Source organism: Podarcis bocagei (assembly GCF_964188305.1).
Source record: "Podarcis bocagei genome assembly, chromosome: 7".
In the NCBI taxonomy this organism is placed as follows: domain Eukaryota; kingdom Metazoa; phylum Chordata; class Lepidosauria; order Squamata; family Lacertidae; genus Podarcis; species Podarcis bocagei.
This window is the reverse complement of record NC_138132.1, coordinates 19,008,540-19,028,981: the sequence shown is the minus strand read 5'-3', so window position 1 is coordinate 19,028,981 and position 20,442 is coordinate 19,008,540. Positions and strand designations below refer to the sequence as shown.

At 47.5% G+C, this 20,442-nt stretch overlaps 1 protein-coding gene across 9 annotated transcripts in view; it reads right to left on the bottom strand.

Moving 5' to 3' along the window:
• Positions 1-3,073: 3,073 nt before the first annotated feature.
• Positions 3,074-20,442, bottom strand: part of MAG (myelin associated glycoprotein) — a 74,443-nt gene continuing 57,074 nt past the window's right edge. For 8 of the 9 annotated variants that reach the window (XM_081203530.1, XM_081203533.1, XM_081203536.1 and 5 more), the window contains 6 exons: positions 19,342-19,599; positions 18,602-18,862; positions 16,959-17,246; positions 14,936-15,032; positions 11,465-11,564; positions 3,074-7,189 (listed from right to left, as the gene is read on the bottom strand). In XM_081203530.1, the coding sequence (XP_081059656.1) occupies positions 7,049-7,189; positions 11,465-11,564; positions 14,936-15,032; positions 16,959-17,246; positions 18,602-18,862; positions 19,342-19,599 (1,145 nt within the window). In that variant the 3' untranslated portion in view covers positions 3,074-7,048. Of the gene's footprint in view, positions 7,190-10,276; positions 10,313-11,464; positions 11,565-14,935; positions 15,033-16,958; positions 17,247-18,601; positions 18,863-19,341; positions 19,600-20,442 lie in introns of all 9 variants that reach the window. The other variant, XM_081203531.1, reaches the window with a different exon arrangement.

The following is a 20,442-nucleotide window of genomic DNA, read 5'->3' as shown; positions in this document are numbered from 1 at the left end:
CTGTGAGAGGGCTGAGCGTCTGCCCAAAAGGCCGTGTCTGATTGTCTTGCTATTGCTATTGCTATTAGTACAGTACATTTTTTGCATCTTTGTTCTTAGCCCTCTTTATGACTTATGCGTGCGTTTCGAAATGTGTGTGTGTGTATATATATTCTGTTTTACAATTTAGAATACTCATTTAAACATCCTTAAAATATAAATTACTTCCCTTCTTCTCTTTCCATGGTTCATTTTGCATATCTATAAATCCCTGCATATTTTACATAAATTAAACCATTCAGTATTCCATTATTTGTTGTTGTTGTTTAGTTGTTTAGTCGTGTCCGACTCTTCGTGACCCCATGGACCAGAGCACGCCAGGCACTTCTGTCTTCCACTGCCTACCGCAATTCCATTATTACATCCATCAAAACTCATTTGCACTGTTTAATTTATCTTAATGCTGCCAGTGCTTTCAAGTGTACACAATTTCTCCCTGTATATTCAATAAAAAATTTCCGATCTACTTTAAATGTATGTTCTTCTTGTTCTCTTATTCTATATGTTAGGTCCGCAAGCTGCGCATATTCGATCAGTTTATGTATATGTAATATAAACCCACAACACACTTCCCTTAAGAAGCAGGTACGAATCTCCGGGGCTCTCCTTGACCTGATGGTTATCTCTGGAGGCTCAGGTACCCTTGGTGGTCAGGAGTGCCAGTTTCCGGTTACTGTTAGTTCAGCAGCTGTGGCTGTTTGTGGTCCAATATAGTGTGGACTTTGTCATCCATAAAATTATATATGGATTATTGCAATGTGAATTGCATGGAGCTGATTAGATGGAGGAAAGACAGGTATGAAGAAAAACCAGCCTGTTATACATTTATTTGTACATAAATTTGTACATTTATAATATATAAATTATAATATATAAATTTGCCTCTGGCCCTGCCCATCAATGGCATGCGGCCCCTGGAAGGTCATTTAGATGGAAATGCTGTCCTCGGGTTGAAAAGGGTTCCTTATCTTTCTTCTTCCCTCATCCCACCCTAACTTTTCCCCATAAGTTAAAATCCAGACAAAACTGTTGAGTTTTTTCTGGGGAATCTCCCTCTCTCTCCTCGCTGCCCCAATAAAAATGCTACTTTTCGCCAATTCAGCAAAAATCCACCCAGACACCATTTTCAAGCCATACATTTGGCAGCCCTAATTAATAGCCAAATTGAATTGCGCTTCAGAAGATATATACTATCATAGAATTGTAGTTTGGGACAGTATCCCCAAGGACCTCTTAGAATTCCTGATCTGTGATTGCAGTCATAGGATTGTTGTCTTTCACATGTTTTGACTCCACTGAGTGGGAAGTGACAAAGATAGGATGTTTGTGTTACTGTGTTCCTTGAAGTGGGACTATTGTCCTTTATCTTTTTCTCTTTCTGTCTGATGCTAGAGAGAGAGGGAGCCATGTTGCAGTGCTCCGTGTGTGTTTATATGTAAATAAAGTAGATTAGCCAAAATGCTGAGTTGCTGAGGTCTGTCATGCGCATGCTGCGCAAACTCTGCGGATCCCTAAGTGTGCCGGTGTTAGTTGGCATCAGTTGCTATCATGTTTGGACTGAAGAAAGCTTATGAAGCTCCCGAACGATCAACCAGGAGGGAGAGAACATGACATTCGGACATGTGTCTCTGCCAGGGGCCTACTCAAGTGTAGGCTGAACTCCTGACAGGACCATCTTGTCCAGTCCCCTGCAAACACAAGTATCACAGCTGAAGAATACCTGACAGGTGGCCATCCAACCTCTTGCTTAACAACCTCCCAGGATTTTGTTGTCTCTGTCTGCAGAAGATTCCCTTCATCTGGTTTACCTGGAAGTGGCCAGGATTGAACCTGGGAGTTTCTGCAGGGGAAGAAGCATGTGCTCTGTCAACGAGCTGTGGAGGGTCTCGCTTCAGATTGACCTGCATCAAAACAGTGTGGGTGGCAGTTCAAAGCTGCATTCATTATCCTGAGGCTAGAATTAGTGTTAACCTAACTTGGGTGGTGCTGTGGGTTCAACCACAGAGTCTAGGACTTGCCGATCAGAAGGTCGGCGGTTCGAATCCCCGCGACGGGGTGAGCTCCCGTTACTCGGTCCCAGCTCCTGCCAACCTAGCAGTTCAAAAGCACGAAGTGCAAGTAGATAAATTGGTACCACTCTGGTGGGAAGGTAAACGGCGTTTCTGTTAGTTGCTCTGGTTCGCCAGAAGCGGCTTAGTCATGCTGGCCACATGACCCAGAAGCTGTACGCCGGCTCCCTCGGCCAATAAAGCGAGATAATAATAATAATAATATAATAATAATTTGTTATTTGTACCCCACCCATCTGGCTGGGTTTCCCCAGCCACTCTGGGCGGCTTCCAGAGACCAAAATACACTAAAATGTCACACATTAAAAACTTCCCTGAACAGGGCTGCCTTAAGATGTCTTCTGAATGTCAGGTAGTTGTTTATCACTTTGACATCTGATGGGAGGGCGTTCCACAGGGCAGGCGCCACTACCAGGAAGGCCCTCTGCCTGGTTCCCTGTAGCTTTGCCTCTCACAATGAGGGAACCGCCAGAAGGGAAGCGCCGCAACCCCAGTCGGCCACGACTGGACCTAATGTTCAGGGGTCCCTTTACCTTTAATTTTGCAAAGGCAAAGTGTACACTTGTTGCTCCACTTTTGCCTCCAGCTCTGGCCACCACTTGCATGTGGCTCCCAAGGGTTTGACCCACAGAGAATATGGGGGGAAAGGTTCCCCAACATATCACTGCGCTATCATTTTTGGCAGAAACATACCGCGCTGTGTGTCTTTGCCATAAATATGGCGGCTCCGACTTCAATTTCAGTGATCAGCAGAGGAAACTTCTGCAATAGTGGTGTTTCTTTTCTTTTTCTTTCCCCCCCAAAAAACCCCAAGATCTTGTGCTGAGGATGAAGGCAGTGCCTCTTTCAAATGGACACCGGGGCTCTGCGCCATGTTTCACCTGATTTCACTTCTAATGCCCCCTTGCTGCTGAGAAATGATTTTGATTTCCGAAGATGCCACTTAAAGGAGCCAAGACACAAGATGGCTTTGTAAAATACTGTTTTATTTCTTTCAGGGTACAAAGTCAGATGGGTTAAAAGTCATTAAACACTTGCTGTATTGTGGGACCAAAGTTGTACAAAAGCCCAGCATTTTTTTCTTAAGATTAATATTGCCAACCTGATAGGTGGGGTTGACCTTTCCTCGTTTGCTTGGCTGGACCGCCCGTAGAGATCGTGATAGAGATTTACATCTGCCTGACACTCATTCGAAACACAAGAGTACTTCTCACTCAGTCTCACGTGTGCACACACACACACAAACACACACATATGGAGGAACGTACTTAATGAAGTTAGAAAGCAAACAGTGGCCTTTAAAATTAAACCTAACTATCTAACCCCTATTTACAACCAAGCTAAAATTGCTCATATGGGAAACTGACAAAGTTGACTGGTATATAGCTAAAGCGTGACTTGAAATTAGCATATATATATATATATATATATATATATATATATATATGGTTGGTTCCTCAGCAAAGGGACACACACACATACACCCTGTTCCCCTCAAAGTGTGCCTGCTGTTTATGATCACATAAGGGCATGCTTCGCAAGCAGAAGGTTCCAGGTTCAAATCCTGACATCAAATCCAGGCAGGGCTCAGAATATCCCTCATTTGAAATCCTGGACAGCTTTGTTGGGGGGGGGGGGGCACATGGTCACCGTGTCACTCAGTATAAGGAATATTTTCATGTTGTAGGCTGCAGTCCTACAAACAGACTTACTAGAGCCTAGTAACAAGGGAGTAACTTCTATTTAGGCCAGCGGAAATTACTTCTGACACAATGTGTATATGCTCATCTTTAGATCATGTTATTAGATTCCAGTTTCATATCCTCCCCACCCTCCCCTTTCTAATAAAAAGTATCCCCCCCCAAAAAAGTATCTTTGCAATAAATAGAACATACCATAATCGTTCCTGGAAGGTTAGAGATTAATCCTGTTAGGGGAGTGGGAAGTGGTAGGAAGCATTAGCCGGGTTACAAAGCTAGGAGGAAAACAAGTTTCTTTCATCTGAGTGTATCTCTGGTTTACACCGACTTTGCTTTAAATACCATCACTAATAAACAACATGTATTGGATGGTGCTTATGCTACCAGAAATCAGGAACCACAGCTCCCCGCCCCCCAACACTAATTTGCCTGTGGTGGAAAGTCATTTCATTGGAATAGGAGGTGAGGGAGTCCACCTTAGCTGTGCTTCATGAATTCCCAGCTTTTTTGTGATTTGATAGTAATCTGATCAGCAAAATACAATACGTTTTTGTACAGTACAAACATAGGATACCTGTATGCTGGAAACAGGAGACTGGGGGCAGAGCCTTGATCTTAAAGCTAAACATTTCTGCGTAGGATGGGACCTGGAGCGATAAGAGGTGCAGCAGAATCTTTTCTTGGAATACGGGAGATGGAAATCACTTGAAAAACTTCAGGAGCAGGGCCACTGAAGCGCGTGGCGACCCTACTTGCTGTAGCTGCTGTATGCGTAAGACGAGGCCTACATTCATAGAGCTACAGATATGCATGTGATGTTGGCAACTGGTTAGCTATCAGACAATTCAAAACCAAGGCCTTTGGTTCTTGACGACACTTAGGGTTCAGGTTAGGCCATTCATCAAGGTAGCAGGTTCAGTGGAAACGACGATTTCAGGTGATTTCAGTGGGCTAAGACAGGGTGTGGAAGCTGTCTCTCCTCTCCAGATGTTGGCAGACTCCAGCTCCCATCAGCCACAGTAAGGGATAATGGGATCCGTAGTTCGGAAATTTCCTCTGGGCCACATATGCCCCATCCCTGGGCTAAGACATGCCTAACTCTGCAAGGGATCGGGCCGCAGAAGCAGATTTGGCCCCCGTTGCCAACCCCAAGCCTTCAAAAATAACTTATCAGCACCTCACCTATTACAGAACTAGCTCACAAATCGTGAGTTGCATTTTAAAAAGAAATAATATTTGCTGAATTATTTTTATTCATCTTCTGGCTTATGAGAGGCTCTATTTCTCCCAAAGCCACATTCGAGAAACAGTTTCATTAGGACAAACCAAAAATATTACAAACTCATGAGCAAGCTTTCAAGCCCTCCCAAATTCTTCATAATCTGATGAAGAGCTCTGAACAACTCTCAAGCTTGCCCATGATGAACCTGCAGTATTTTGGTTATTCTTAATAACAGTATTATTACCATACTGGGTTTTTTTTTGGGGGGGGTTTCTTTCTTTTAACTGACTAACACAGCTAACTACAATGTCTGCTTCTCCTGTTAACCAAAATAAAATAACAGGGTTTTCAACATGAAGTCAGATAAACATCAGGAGGTCGCGATATACAGCTAGCATTGTTGATTGAGTTGAAGAGTCCAAGATGCTTCTCTCATGTCTTCCAATGCAATCAAAGGCAGGCGGCTTGTTGTTGGTGCTAACATGCTCAAGATCGGGACACCGTTTTATAGAGAGAAGGTTTTTGTCCAGTACATTTGCCTTCTGAACAGGCTGCAATTCAGAGACTGAGTTTCAGTGCCACAAAGACAAATGGCAGCAGAACTGGGCAGATGTTGTTGCACTGTTATTCAGCCTTACATACTTATGCTTGGAATGGACCTTAGTGCAGCACAGAAAAGCAGAACTGACATTCTCGTCAACTGACCTTCTGCTTTACAGATGAGAGATATGCAAAAAGGACATTAAGCGTCACGGGGAAAACACTTTGCACGTGCATTAGCCAAGTATGTCAATGGTAGTCGCACACACACCCCCGCCTCTCTTTCTGATCCTGGATTTTAAAAACCAAGGCTGCAAGGGTGGGGAGGAACTGCTGACCAGCACATGTTTACATAAGGGCCCCTCCATAAGTCATTTTGGTTGTGTACTTATGAGAATTTGTGCTCAGGATGGTACACACAACCTTGCTTTCGATGCTGTTTGCACCTGCGAAAGTTTGGGGGCAGACACACACTGCTATGTTTCCAAGCGGTGCATGCCCTGTAACTTCCAGTTGAAATGCTGCAACTTTTTATACCGCAACCGTCCTGAGCTTTGTTCATGACGTCATTCTGCTTTTGTTGGGCTGTAGTGCAAGAGTGTCCTGCTCCAGATGTCAATAACGCGGTGGAATTTGGGAAACATTGCAGAACAATAAAGCGGAATGGCGTGTGGACGGCCACTAATGCACTATTATTGCACCAAGGATATGTTGCAGAATCACACCCACAAAAAACAAACAAAAAAACCCAAGGGAAAACATCAGTCAGGAGGGGTCCTAAAGTGAGACGCAGCCTCTAAGCGCTTCTGTGTTCTTTTTAACTAAGAGCTCAGTGCTTTCTAAAAGTGGGATCTGGAATGTGAAACGGACATTTTGGAGCTATGAGTCAGACCCACAGCAGATGTTCATCAGCACTGGTTGTACCACACCAAGACCCAAGTGCTCCCCTGGAGGGGATCTGGTCCACTTGCTGTGGATACAGAAAGGTGACACCCCCCCCCCCCCGTTCTTGGATCTGTGCATACATAAAATCGCTCGGCTATTTCAGATTTGTTAATCTCAGAACTGACCCAGAATTATTTCCCAGTTCTGGATTAGAACCACCAGCCCGCCGCAAACCATCCATGCACGTTGCAAAAGTGGAACCAAGTCATCCCCGCACCCCACAATTTCGTAACCACCCTGATTGGGTGGCAAAAAAAGAAGAAAGAATTAAAAACAAACAAACTAGTGGAGAGACTAATCTGCATTAGATTGATCTTCAGTATGCACTCTGGAGAGGGGAAGGAAGGGGGCCCAGGGAGATACAGATGAGCATTTAAAGAGCGAGCATCAAGACATCAAAACCAATTGGTAGGGTCTTCTCAAGACTAGGAAGCCAAAGCCGAGAGGCGTGGCCAGGCGTTTCATTAGACTACAATAGTTCCAATGGGTGGCGGTCCATGGGAGCTGCCTGCCGCGGTGGCTGGGGAAAGGGCTCACTTGACTCGGATCTCGGCGTACTCAGCCAGCTCCTCCGTCAGGGTGTAGCTGTCCTTCGTGGATAGTTTGGTGAAGTCTATGTTGGCGTAGTCAATGCCCAGGTCCTTGTTCAAGAGCCGTTTGTCGCAGCGCCCATACTGCAGGAGCGGGAGAGAGAAGACCAGGTTGAAGGCTCCCCCCAGATCACACCTCGGATTTGCGGAACTCACTGCTGCGGGGGCTTAAATCCTGAAGACTCGCTATTTGGAAGACAACACAAACACATTCGTTCTCTTACGGCAAGGATGGGGAAACCTGTGGCCATGGGTAGGCAACCTAAGGCCCGGGGGCCGGATCCGGCCCAATCGCCTTCTCAATCCTGCCCACGGACGGTCTGGGAATCAGCGTGTTTTTACATGGGTAGAATGTGTCCTTTTATTTAAAATGCATCTCTGGGTTATTTGTGGGGCATAGGAATTTGTTCATATATTTTTTAAGAAAAATATAGTCCGGCCCTGCACAAGATCTGAGGAACAGTGGACCGGCCCCCTGCTGAAAGAGTTTACTGACCCCTGCCTGTGGCTCCCCAGATATTGCTGGACTCTGACTCCCATCATCCCCAGGCAGTGTGGCCCAATGGTCAGGAGATGATGGGAGGCGCAATGCAGAAACATCCCAAGGGTCTACTGCTCCCCCAGGTAAATAGACCAATCACTTGGTTCAGTATATGTTTTGGCTTCAACCAACCCGTTTACCCAAGCAGTATGTTAAGCTACAAGGGTCGACGGAGGTGCTGCAGATCAAGCCTATCTGCAACCCCTACCATGTGACGTGGAAACCAAAGCGCTGCAGTTACTCGGTGGTGCCCAAATGCGCTCTGCACCTGTTCAGAGGCACGTTGTTCCTGTTTCTTATGAACTTCTTATGTTTCAGGATCGGGCCCTTCCATTGAAAACAGATATCCCATCTTGTCTTCACCACAAGTTTACATGTCACAGAAGCAAGCAAGGGCAGGGAATGGCCTAACAGCGCCTGGGAAGGACAGACACACAGACCCTGGGGGAAGCCATTGCAGAGGCACACTCAAGGAAACACATAGCTTTGACACCAACGACCCGGTGCGTTTCCACAAGCGACATTGAAAGCGGCTCGAGGACTTCCCATGATGCATGCACACACGTGGAAGCTGTTTGCGCAAGACAGGCCAAGGCAGAGGGCCGTTTTCAAATCAGAAAGACACTTTTTGAGCGAAACGAGACATGGAATCACTGACTTTTTTAAAGAGGCAGGCATGGGACGTGCCAGTCCAGATCAGGACTGCAACAGGACCAAGGGTTAAAGTCTCAGTTTGCATTTCTTAGTACAGAAAGTATTGAACTGATGTGTAGATATATTTCCTATTCTAATTAATTCCAGAGGATTCTGGGAGCTTCTTTGTGTGAAAGAAACAAGCAGAAGGTTCATGATACAGTCATACTGAAGAAAGACAGAATCACACAGGTGCCTCTGCCCCCCCCCCCTTCATGGCAGAATAAAGCTCTTTCTCTGGATTTAACCCCTTGGTGTCGTTTTGACTCTTTTCATCCCTGCTCGGGTGCAACATTTCCTATCCATGGTTAAAAAGGCCTAGAAAGGCTACAATACCTCATGTTATGTCCACTTCAGGTTGCGTGTTTTTGTCTTGCGTCCTGCAGCAACCTGGAAGTACCGGAATGGGTTACCTCCGGGTTTCACCACTCACGCATGTGCAGAAGCACTAAATTGCGCTTTGCGCATGTGCAGAAGAGCCAAATTGCATCGCACGCCTGTGCAGACACGGCACTTCCAGTTGCGGGCTTTTCACATTACAGACGGACCTCCATACAGATCCCGTCCATAACATAAGGTACCACTGTATTTGGGTTTTTCCTTCAGAGAAGCTGAGTACAGCTGGCTTAAACTGGTTCTGTTATCTCTTTCTGTCAAGGTCATGCTGACTATAAAAGTAAGGCCAGAGGGAGCCTGGGTCTTCACTTTCTCTTTCTATCTCTTTTCCTTCCCGGTGTGGTATTCTGTACATAGTATGCTTAGTTTTAAGGTAGACTTATTAGAAGTTATTGTAACTTTAAGTTAAGTCTGCTGCAACTGGATTTCTTATGGACAGTGCCAATCCTGAATGTTTCGTATTTGTGACCATTATGCTCATTTGCCTTCAGTAGCAGTAAAGCTCTGATGGATGAAATACAATAGCCTCTGGTCTATTTTTTGGGAATCCTGCAACGTCTTTAAGTTTTACTCTGCTAACTTGGCAGTACTTGCAGTACTGCTCTGGATCAATACTGAGTAGAATTTCAATGACATAAAGACCCCCTTCCAGCAAAGATCTGACCTAGATTAAGCCAGAACATGCACATATCCTCCCACATTTCTCCGATGAAAATAGGGATGTCCTATTCAATAATAATAATAATAATTTTCCACCCATCTGACTGCGTTGCCCCAGCTACTCTGGGCGGCTTCCAACATATATAAAAACATAATAAAACATTAAACATTAAAAAAACCTTCCCTATATAGGGCTGCCTTCAAATGTCTTCTAAAGGTTGTATAGTTACTTATCTCCTTGGCTCAGGGGTCACATGACTCCATACCCCCCAACATTTCTCCACTGAAAATAGGGACCTTGTAAGGAAAAGCGGGACATTCCAGGATCAATCAGAAACCGAGATGGCTTCTGCAAATCCAGGATTGTCCCTGGAAAATAGGGACGCTTGGAGGGTCTATGTTTCCTTTTTAAAAGCCATCCACACAAATTGGCCTTCCCCATAGTCAATGGAGGTATATTAGGAGGCTGGTTCAATTGGGCAAATGGGGGCACTGCCCAACCAGTCCTCCCGTGTCATTGGCTCTCTGGTGCCACCTACTGTTGGCCTCCCTGCCTCTTACCACAAAGCACCAGTCACTACCGGTACATACTGACGCCAATTGATGCACATAGGAAATGCAAGACATAAAAGCGATGTAAGTGCCATGCACCTGAAAGCACCCTCTGTTAGAACAGACACCAGAATTGACTGACATCAACCCTGCCTTGTCTGATCTGATCAGAAACCAGCTGCCTGGTGGTAGCAGCATTGACCAGAACCACTTGCATCCACCCCCCCCCCATTCAGTCCAAACCAGGAGAATTCTGTTTTCTAAGGCCCGGATGCCATATACACAAAAAGGACGGTGTTATGCACATGGATGGAGAGGTCCATACTTACCTGCCCAGGTCAGTGGCTCTCCAGGGAGCAGATCTCCTTATTAGAAAAGGAACAGCAGTCACTAGTGACCTGACTGAGGAAGGCTAACCCTAGAATCAGGTGAGATAGCTGGGTTTGGGGCCCCATCTTGGGAGACAGGCAGATCTGAGCCGTGGGGCACAGTTTGGGGACGTTCACACCCTCCATTTGAAGCGCTGTGATACCACCTTAAACATCCATGGCTTCCCCCTCCCAAAGGATTCTGGGAGCTGTAGTTTGTTAAGGGTGCTGAGAGTCCTCAGGAGACCCTCTATTCCCCCTCCTAGAACTACAGCTCCCAGAGCGGCCTAACAAGCAATCTTTCTTCCCAGGGATAGTCAGTAGAGCATGAGGTTCCAAATCTTAGGGCCACGCTGGGCAAAAGACTTGTGCATTGCAAGGGGTTGGACTGGATGACCCTCGCGGTCCCTTCCAACGCTACAATTCTCTGTCTGGGCAGACTCCCACCTGTCTGCTTTGATTTAAAATTGATTGCCTCCATTTTTACAAGCTGAGTTGCTTCGTGTTGACTCACAGTCCCTCCCCAGGTTCCTCCTTTCCCCCATTTTATTGAACAATAGCAAGATTCTGCTGCAGGAAATAACCCGCACTTGCTCTCACATGAATAACTCAAAACGTGTTACAAGTTAAAAAGAGGACGTTTGCTCATTTTTGCTTCTGCATGCAGCTATGGTTCCCCACCGCCAATCGTTTCTGGCAATCCGAACGAGGCTCTTTCCTAAACTATTCTTTTTCTCTCTCTCCTCCAAATACCCATTGCCAGATCACAAGGGAGGGAGAAAGAAACATTCACATTTCCTTTCCTTCGCTTAATGTCTCTCTGCATGGCTGGTTCTCGCAGTGGCTAACCAGATGTTCAAGGGATGGTGTCTCATTGACTGAAGGGACGGCTCAGTCAGTAGAGCGTGGGGCTCTTAATCTCAGGGTTGTGGGCTTGAGCCCCGCTTTGGGCAAAATATTCCTGCATTGCAGGGGGTTGGTCTAGATGACCCTCGTGGTCCCTTCCAGCTCTACAATTCTATGAAAAGGGAAGCCCACAAGCTGGGCAAGATCACAGCAGCACTTTCCCCACCTGAGATGCCCAGCAGAGGCATATTGCTTCCAAAAGGGGACATGGGACACCCCCATCACCCTCCCTCTTATCAGTACCTCTGATTTCTCCAGATGGCCAGGAGTCCTGTAGTCTCCGCTGTAGGCGACAGGAGGGTTTTCTGTTTGCATGAAACTCGAACTTTCATTCATACTTTTCCTGGGAATAATAATAAAATAAGGAAGTGACAAAGACTTATAATGTTAAACTCTGTCCATGTTTCCAACCAACACCTCCATTTGGGGGCAACTCAGTCAGATGGGCAGAATATAAAAAATAAATTATTATTATTATTATTGGTTTTTTTTTGGCACCAGGCTATATAATGTAAATCAGTCAGAATCCCAAGCGGCTTCTTTCATTAGCATGATGAGTTTCAGATTTGCAATCACAGCTGATGAGTGATTAGTAAACAATTCATTAATTAACCAATGGATTATCTGACAGCTTTGATAAGTGCACTTCCATATTCAAGGCCTGATAGCTATTTTGGCAATCATCTCCAGCCAGGATAAACGATCAAATCTTTCTACTATTTGCAAATCCTCAATTATCTTCTGTTTGTCAGTATTTCTTTAATAATCTTGTCCTCAGTGGGTGATGGGCAGGAAATTCAAGTTTTGGGTTTTGTTTTGTTTTCAAAATTGTATTATTTGCTGATTGCAGTGGGACTGAAATAATTTTGAATCCAATTACTTGCATTTAATTGGATTGTGGACTGGGTTCTAAAATTCCACTAAGGGTATAATAGGAGTGCTAATTTGTTTCTTAGATTATATTGTTTGTTAGGAAGCCACAGAGACTCTCAGTATCTTCTTGGCTGCACTGCAAATGAAACTGGGAACATCCAGTTTAGGAACACAGGAAGCACCCATATACTGATTCAGACCATTGGCTTATCTAGCCCAGAATCAGCTGTCTCAACTGGGAGCAGATTTCCAGGGTTTCAGAGTCTGGAGTCTCTCCCAGCCCATGTTGGTGATGAAGGGATATGGGTGGCACTGTGGTCTAAACCACTGAGCCTCTTGGGCTTGCCGATCGGAAGGTCAATCCCCGTGATGGGGTGAGCTCCCATTGCTCTGTCCCAGCTCCTGCCAACCTAGCAGTTCAAAAGCACACCAGTGCAAGTAGATAAATAGGTACCACTGTGGCAAGAAGGTAAACGGCATTTCCATGCGCTCTGGTTTCCGTCACAGAAACTGTGCGCTCTGGTTTTCTGTTGCGCCCGAAGTGGTTTAGTCATGCTGGCCACATGACCTGGAAAGCTGTCTGCAGACAAACACCAGCTCCCTCGGCCTGAAAGCAAGATGAGCGCCGCAACCCCATAGATGCCTTTGACTGGACTTAACCGTCCAGGGGTCCTTTACCTTTACCTATTACCTGCAGGGAGTAGAACCTGAGACTTTCTGCATGCAAAGGATGTGCTCTATCACTAAGCCATGGTTTAGGGAAAGTTTACATAGATATATCCCTCACTTTGAGGCTCAGTTCAGATAACACACCAGGCTATGGTTAAGGAAGCTTAATGACAGTTTAGCATGATGTCTGACTTGGCAAGCCCTAGTTGTGTTAGCACACTGGAGTTTGCACGCAACAGCAGACGTTAATGAAATGAATCCTTGCTTGGAGCACAACTTGAATTGGAAGGTGTTAAGGCTGGGACTTAGTATACCATAAGGAAGTTTATTTTTTATTAAGGAAAGTACATATTTGATAGGTAAGAGTTCTCTAGTCCTAGATAACTAACTAGGTGGAGAAACAGAGAAATCATTCTTGCCACTTTGTTCTCGGAAGATACATCCAAGGGGACCTCGACCAATGAAGGTCCAGAGAAAAATTGTGAGAGAATTGGAAAGAGGCAGTGCTTGTTAGGCCACTCTGGGAACTGTAGTTCTAGGAGGTGATGAGAGGGTCTCCTGACAACTCTCAGAACCCTGAGAGGACGCAGTTTAACACATATCCCTTTGACTTCTGTGGGCAGGTCAGCAGAGAGATCAAAGAGGCGGAGACAGTTTAGGAACCTGGAGGTTTCACACTCTATCTGCCTTTACTCCAGGCAGACCCTTCTGAGCAAGCTGAGTTGCGCCTCAACTTCCAACAAGCATGGGGGTGGCCTCTGCGAGAACAGGGTGCTGGACTAGCTGGGCCATTGGCCTGATCCAGCAGGGCTGTGCTTACGTCCTTATGTGTTTTAATGGAAGTTGAGTGGCAAACATTGCCCCTCGCCCCACTCTCCAGAGGTGAATGTGTGAAACAGTGACGTGCCCCTCAATACATGAACTTTCTTCAGTGGAAGGTCTTGCAGGAGCAAACCACAAGTCATGCGAAACCTCTGCCTGCGGTGTTTGAGATGTGATGGCAGTTTCACACATCCCAGGACATCTGTAGAGACTGTAGTCGTGGGCTCAGAGATCATGCGAAGCCACTGTTTGCACAAACCGTGAATAGACAGAACCTGCCCTGTCTCGTCAGAGCTGAAGGCTCAGCGGAAGCTGCCCGCAGCAGTGAAACTTACTGATTCACAGCAGGCTGGGCCAGGCCTGTCAGCACCCTGGATATAGTCACACTATCCTCCACCAGGGCCAGGGCCTTTTCAGTGATGGCTCCGACCTGGTGGAATGCTCTGTCCCATGAGACTAGGGCCCTTCAGGATTTAACCTCCTTCTGTTGGGCCTGTAAGACAGAGCTATTCCACCTGGCCGTTAATTTGAATTCAGCCTGATCTTTTATTTCGCTTCTCTTCCCTCCCCCTCCCCTTTTATGACGATCACCCAATCTGAGACCCCACAGCTAATTCTCCCCTGGCCTCCTCGCTGGCCCAAGTAGGACCAATTCATCCAGCTAGCCCTGGGGATTATCTAATGCTTATTTCCCCTAAATTGATTTTTGAATTTTATTGTTATTCATGTTTTTATACTGTATTTTATGCTGCTTTTATAATTAAGTGTTTTAAATTTGTTGTTAGCTGCCCTGAGCCCGGTTTTTGAACCGGGAAGGGCGGGGTATAAATAAAAATTATTATTATTATTATTATTATTATTATTATTATTATTATTATTATTTAGCTCTGTAGCCAATGCTGGCTGGAGCATTCTCACTTGTGCAAGAGAGCTGCAGCCTCTGTGGGATGCAGGTGCCTTCGGAGGCTTACGGAAGTGGTGGAGCATTTAGAAGGTCCCACAGCATCTCCCAGGACAGTGGAGAAGGCTCCCTGTCTGAAACCCTAGAGAGTCCCTGCCAGTCAGAGTAGACAATACTAAGCTAGATGGACACAATATAAAGCAGATTTCTAGATTCCTATGGTCAAACGGTCATTGGCTGATTTTGCAGCCATTGGCTCCAGGAACACGGCTGCAGTGAGGGAGGGAGGGAGTGTGTTTTCTGTGTTTGGTGCAAAACAGGGGAAACAAGGCCCTGGTTCTGGTGATGTTTTCCCAGATTTGAATTTGGGTCTGGATTTCTTACAGGAAGAAAATGAGGCGATATGAAGGAGGGAGGGCTTGAGTTCACCCCCACCACAAAAAACTTACTTTTTCCTGGTCTGGCTGACATAACACACGACCGCTATGAGGATGGCAAAGGCTACCACCGCTCCAACAGGCCCCACTTTTGCCCACATCAGACTATCTGGAAAATTAAAAAAAGAGAGAGAAATGCACAGGATTGGCAAGATAGTCCCAGTGCTCTGGTCTCAGCAGAGCAGGGGCAAATGCAGCCCTCCAGGCCTCTTTAGCTGGTTCTTAGGGCTAACTCCCCACCCCCGCCACAGGCTATACCTCTTCCTCAGTCGTCACCTGCCTCCCAAGGCCCTGCTCTGCCCCCTTCTGCTTGGCTGAAATGTATAGAACCTGTAGCTCTACCTCTCTTTTAAATCAGAACCAGTGAAGGCGGTGAAGGTCCTGTGTGAGTGTCTGGAGGCGGTTGGAGGATGGATGGCGGCTAACAGATTGAGGTTGAATCCTGACAAGACAGAAGTACTGTTTTTGGGGGACAGGAGGCGGGCAGGTGTGGAGGATTCCCTGGTCCTGAATGGGGTAACTGTGCCCCTGAAGGACCAGGTGCACAGCCTGGGAGTCATTTTGGACTCACAGCTGTCCATGGAGGCACAGGTCAAATCTGTGTCCAGGGCAGCTGTTTACCAGCTCCATCTGGTACGTAGGCTGAGACCCTATCTGCCCGCGGACTGCCTCGCCAGAGTGGTGCATGCTCTGGTTATCTCCCGCTTGGACTACTGCAATGCGCTCTACGTGGGGCTACCTTTGAAGGTGACTCGGAAACTACAACTAATCCAGAATGCGGCAGCTAGACTGGTGACTGGGAGTGGCCGCCGAGACCATATAACACCGGTCTTGAAAGACCTGCATTGGCTCCCAGTACATTTCCGAGCACAATTCAAAGTGTTGGTGCTGACCTTTAAAGCCCTAAACGGCCTCGGTCCAGTATACCTGAAGGAGCGTCTCCACCCCCATCATTCTGCCCGGACGCTGAGGTCCAGTGCCGAGGGCCTTCTGGCGGTTCCCTCATTGCGAGAAGCAAAGCTACAGGGAACCAGGCAGAGGGCCTTCTCGGTAGTGGCGCCCGCCCTGTGGAACGCCCTTCCAGCAGATGTCAAAGCGATAAACAACTACTTGACATTCAGGAGACATCTTAAGGCAGCCCTGTTCAGGGAAGTTTTTAACGTGTGATATTTTATTGTATTTTTGGTTTTTATGGAAGCCGCCCAGAGTGGCTGGGGAGGCCCAGCCAGATGGGCGGGGTATAAATAATAAATTATTATTATTATTATTATTATAGGACATTACTGCACGCAAGCCAACAATTCATGTTGTGCTGTAGGGGCTGAGGCTCACAGACTTTCCCTGTAAAATTGGCTAGAGAACTCTGTGAGATCACTTCCTCTGTCTGCCTTGGCAGGAATCTGAAACGCTACATACTTCCTTCCTGCCTGGGCGCATCTCTCTCCTTTCACCATGCCTCCAAGCTGACCACACGTGCGTATCTGAGCTCTGCAGCTCAGGCACCATTTTTGAACTTACATTTTGTACTTTTGTAATTTAGACACTAGTTATAAACCTGCCTTTGTTTTGCTACTGCAACTGCTGCTTCGAGACCTAGATTATGTAAGTAAATACTACTTTTACTTCTTCACAAAAGCTGTGTGGAATCATAGAACTGTAGCTTGAACCCACAACCACGAGATGAAGAGTCTCATGCTCTACCGGCTGAGTCATCCAGCAGCTAGAAGTGTGTGGTGGTTGTTTGTAAGTGGCTGAAAGGGGGTAATACGAGGGAAAATCCAGTCTGCCTTAAAGCATCCTGGATTATTGTTTCTAGAAGGTAAAATCAACCTTGTCTTTGCTTCCAAGTTTAAGCTGCAAAGGATGGTATTCTGCTGATCTCAATCATGTGAGCAAGGAAGGACAATAACTAAACAATAGGTCCCCTCCTGGTGTCTAAATCCATCCCCACAGCGCCACCCCTGGACAAGACTGGTATGAGCCTCTTGAGAGCTGCAGGGACCAAGGTGGGGCAGTTGCCTGGAAGGGCCCTCACTGGAGTGGTGGAACTGCAGCTGCTGGTTCCTGGTGCCGTAGAAGTTCCTGGCTGAGCAGACGATGTAAAGCTGGGAGTCCACCTCCCTCTGCAAGGTCAGGATGCTGGTGACAATGTAGCCGGTCTTCTGCGAGTACACAAACTCCCGGTCGGTCTCGTTCACCGTCACGTTGCGCGTGGGGAGCTCAAAGGTGATCACAGCCTCCGGGTTGGATTTGGCTGCACAGATGCACTTCACAGTGTCCCGGGCGGCTGTGCACTTGGAGTCCGAAAGGATAAGGGGAGCAACTGCAGAGAGAGAGAGAGATTGCTTCTTCACACTGTGCATTGTTAATCTACGGAACCTACTCCCACAGGAGACAGCAATTGCCACCCAGCTGGATGGCTTTAAAAGAGGACTGGAAGAGAAGGCTATCAATAGCTACTAATCATGATGGCTAAGCTCTGCCTTCACTATTGGAGCATAACTGTCAACCGTCCCTTATTTGGCGGGAAACTCCTTTATCCCAGCGCCGTGTCCTGCTGCTGTCCCTTATTGATGATGTCCCTTAAATTTCCCGGGTTTCATGCTCGCCCGGCTCTGGAGGGAAGCAGCGGCTCTTGGTCCTCTGCCACGAGAGAGCACGCTGGTGCCGTCGTCCTGATGCGAGGAGTTCCATCAGCCCTTCCCCGCCCAAGAGGTGGGGGAAGGAGAGGGACTCTTGCCCATGCCGCCCGCGAGCCCGGAGGCAGCAGCGGTGGTGGCAGCTGAGGAGGCGGCCTGAGGGAGGAGGAAGAGGAGGGGACGGGGAGGGATGCAGAAGGGCGGCGCTTCAGCGGCCGCCGCGGCACCGCAACCGCCTCATGCCAGATTGACAGCACCTGTCAATCCTACCAATGTATGTAACTCTTTACAATAGCAAAATCCCTTATTTTCAAGGCTGCTAGTCCCTTATTTTCAAATCTGTAAGTTGACAGCTATGTGTTGGAGGCCGCCTTGCTTCTGAATACCAGGAGTCTTGTGCTGGAGTCCTGCTTGCAGACTTCCCATAGGAATCTGCTTGGCCACTGTGAGAACAGGACACGGGACTAGACGGGCCACTGGTTTGGCCCAGCAGGCACTTCTTATGTCCTTGTGAAAGAGGTGGAGGTGCAACAGCAGATTAGTCCCGTTGTTTTGCTGGACTGCACATGATCCTTGGGGGGGCTGGGTGGGCCCCCAAGCAGGACACCAGGGGCTGTCCTATGGTGGCACAGACATGCCACCATAGGTAATGGGCCAGCTGTAATGACCACCTGCAGTCAAGACTCAGGAGTCAGAGACTGCAGAGTCTCCAGCAAAGGCATCGGACAGGGCACTAGACCAGCATCAAGGCTCTGAAGCTGCTACTAGAGACTGGGAGACTTCCGAGCCAGAGGTTGACAGATGTAAGCCCCCAGAAGAACTGGGTCAGAGCTGCTGGCATCAGTCCAGAATATGGTGGTGGCCCTACAGCAAGGCAGAATGAGGCTTGGGGGCTGATATGGGGGGGGGGAGAGTGGAATGAATAATCCTGCTTGCATGAGCAGAATTCCACTGAGCAAATGAGGTGCCACAGTTGGACACTACCCAAAACACATTTATGTCCCACAAGAGTTTCTGGGGGCCCCAGGCGAGTGCTCACATTCAACGGTGAGGTTGAAGGCGGTGCTGCGCTGGCCAAACTGGTTCTCTGCCGTGCACCAGTATTCCCCGTCGTCCTCGTGCGTCACAGACTCAAACTCCAGAGCCACTTGGTTCTGGTAGACACCCATGGCCATGGGCTTCTTGTCCTTGAAGATGGTGATCATGGGCTCAGGGTTGCTCTGCGAGCTGCACAGGATGGTGACCGGCTCTCCCTCCACGGCCACCACAGAGGCATTCACCACAGGCTTCCAAGGGGCATCTGGGAGGGGGAAACAACCAAAAGCCGTCTTTTCCACCAAAGGAACACATAGTAAAAATATTAAGTGCCGTATTTTCCTGTGTATAAGACTAGTCGTCCCCCCCTAAAAATAATGTCAAAAATTAGGGGGCATCTTATACATGGGGGTGTCTTATAGACAGAAAAATACAGTATATTATAACTATAGTGTATTTATCATATGTATTTTGCTATTTTATAAAATTATTATATTTAGCTATATATATGGCAGTTAATGAAGTTTGGTGTGTATGTGTTCTGAAAAACCCCCAATAAACTCCTTTTTTTCATTGTGGAGAAGTGGTATAGAAACATTCAGAATAAATAAAAGACCAGATGCCTGAAAGTGAGCCTCTCATTTCCTGCTGCAAAGTTTGGGGTTACATTGCAGTGCAGGCCTCCCCCCCCCCCCGCCGCCCACCCCCCAAATTGGCTTCAGGGCTTCAGGACTGGGTACTTACACAGCACAGCCAAGGCCAGGGAATGGTTGTCCTTGCCATAAATGTTCTCGGCCGCACAAGTATAGATGCCGTCCTGCAGGTGGGTGATGTTGTCCAGATGGAGCGTGAGACTTCCCGCCATGTCCTCGTGCAGAATTTCGTCTTCTCGGAGCCACGAGATCAAGGCCATGGGGCTGCTGTCCACAGAGCACACCAGCACCACGTGCGAGCCCTGAATGACCTCCACGGAGGAGTTTGCCTGCAGAATGCGGGGCGGGTCTGTGGAAGAAAACCCAAAAGAGATCAGCCTCAGGGAGGTGCTCTGGTTTCTCCATGCAGTGACCAGGGTTATCTGCACCATGCGTTTAAAGCACACAACTTCCCCCAAAGATTCATGGGAACAGTAGTTTTCCCTTCCCTGAATGGCAATTCCCAGCATCCTGAGGGAACTACAGTTCCCAGGATTATCTGGGAAAAGTAATGTGCATTGGATGTGCTTTCAATCTACGGTGTGGGTCTACCAAGGTTTGTTTATGGGCTTAAAAAGACATTAAAGACTCCCAGTGTAGAAGCAACCCAACAGGCCCTCCCTCACTGCAGAACATGGGGACTTGATGTTCATTGAGCAAACATCCCTGGTTCCAGAGGTCCTCCAGCGGCAAAATGTGGTGAGAGCCCATGTGTTGTAGCGGTTATAGTGCCGACTGGGGTCTAGGAGACCTGGGTTCAAACCCCTCCCCACCTCCCCAAAGCTCACTGGGTGACCTTGGTCCAGCCAATATCTCACAGCATAGCCTACCTCACAGGGCTGTTGTTAGGGCCAGCCAAAACTTTTTTGTGCCTGAAGCAAAGCATAAAATGGTGTCCCCGCCCCCAGGCTAGGGAAGAACGGGTGAGTGAAGATCTACATCAGGAACAAAAGCGGAATGAAGATCTACATTGGAAACAAGGGTGGCGGGAGACCACCATCACCTCCTCTTCACCAAGAAGCCGTTGCGGAGGCGTCATTGCAGGGAGCTGCCAAGATGGCAGCAGATCCAGCCTCCAAGGAGTGCAACAAAAGAGACCACTGTTTAGCACAGCAGTGGTAGCAGCAACAGCGGGCAATGCGTTCCTCGAAGG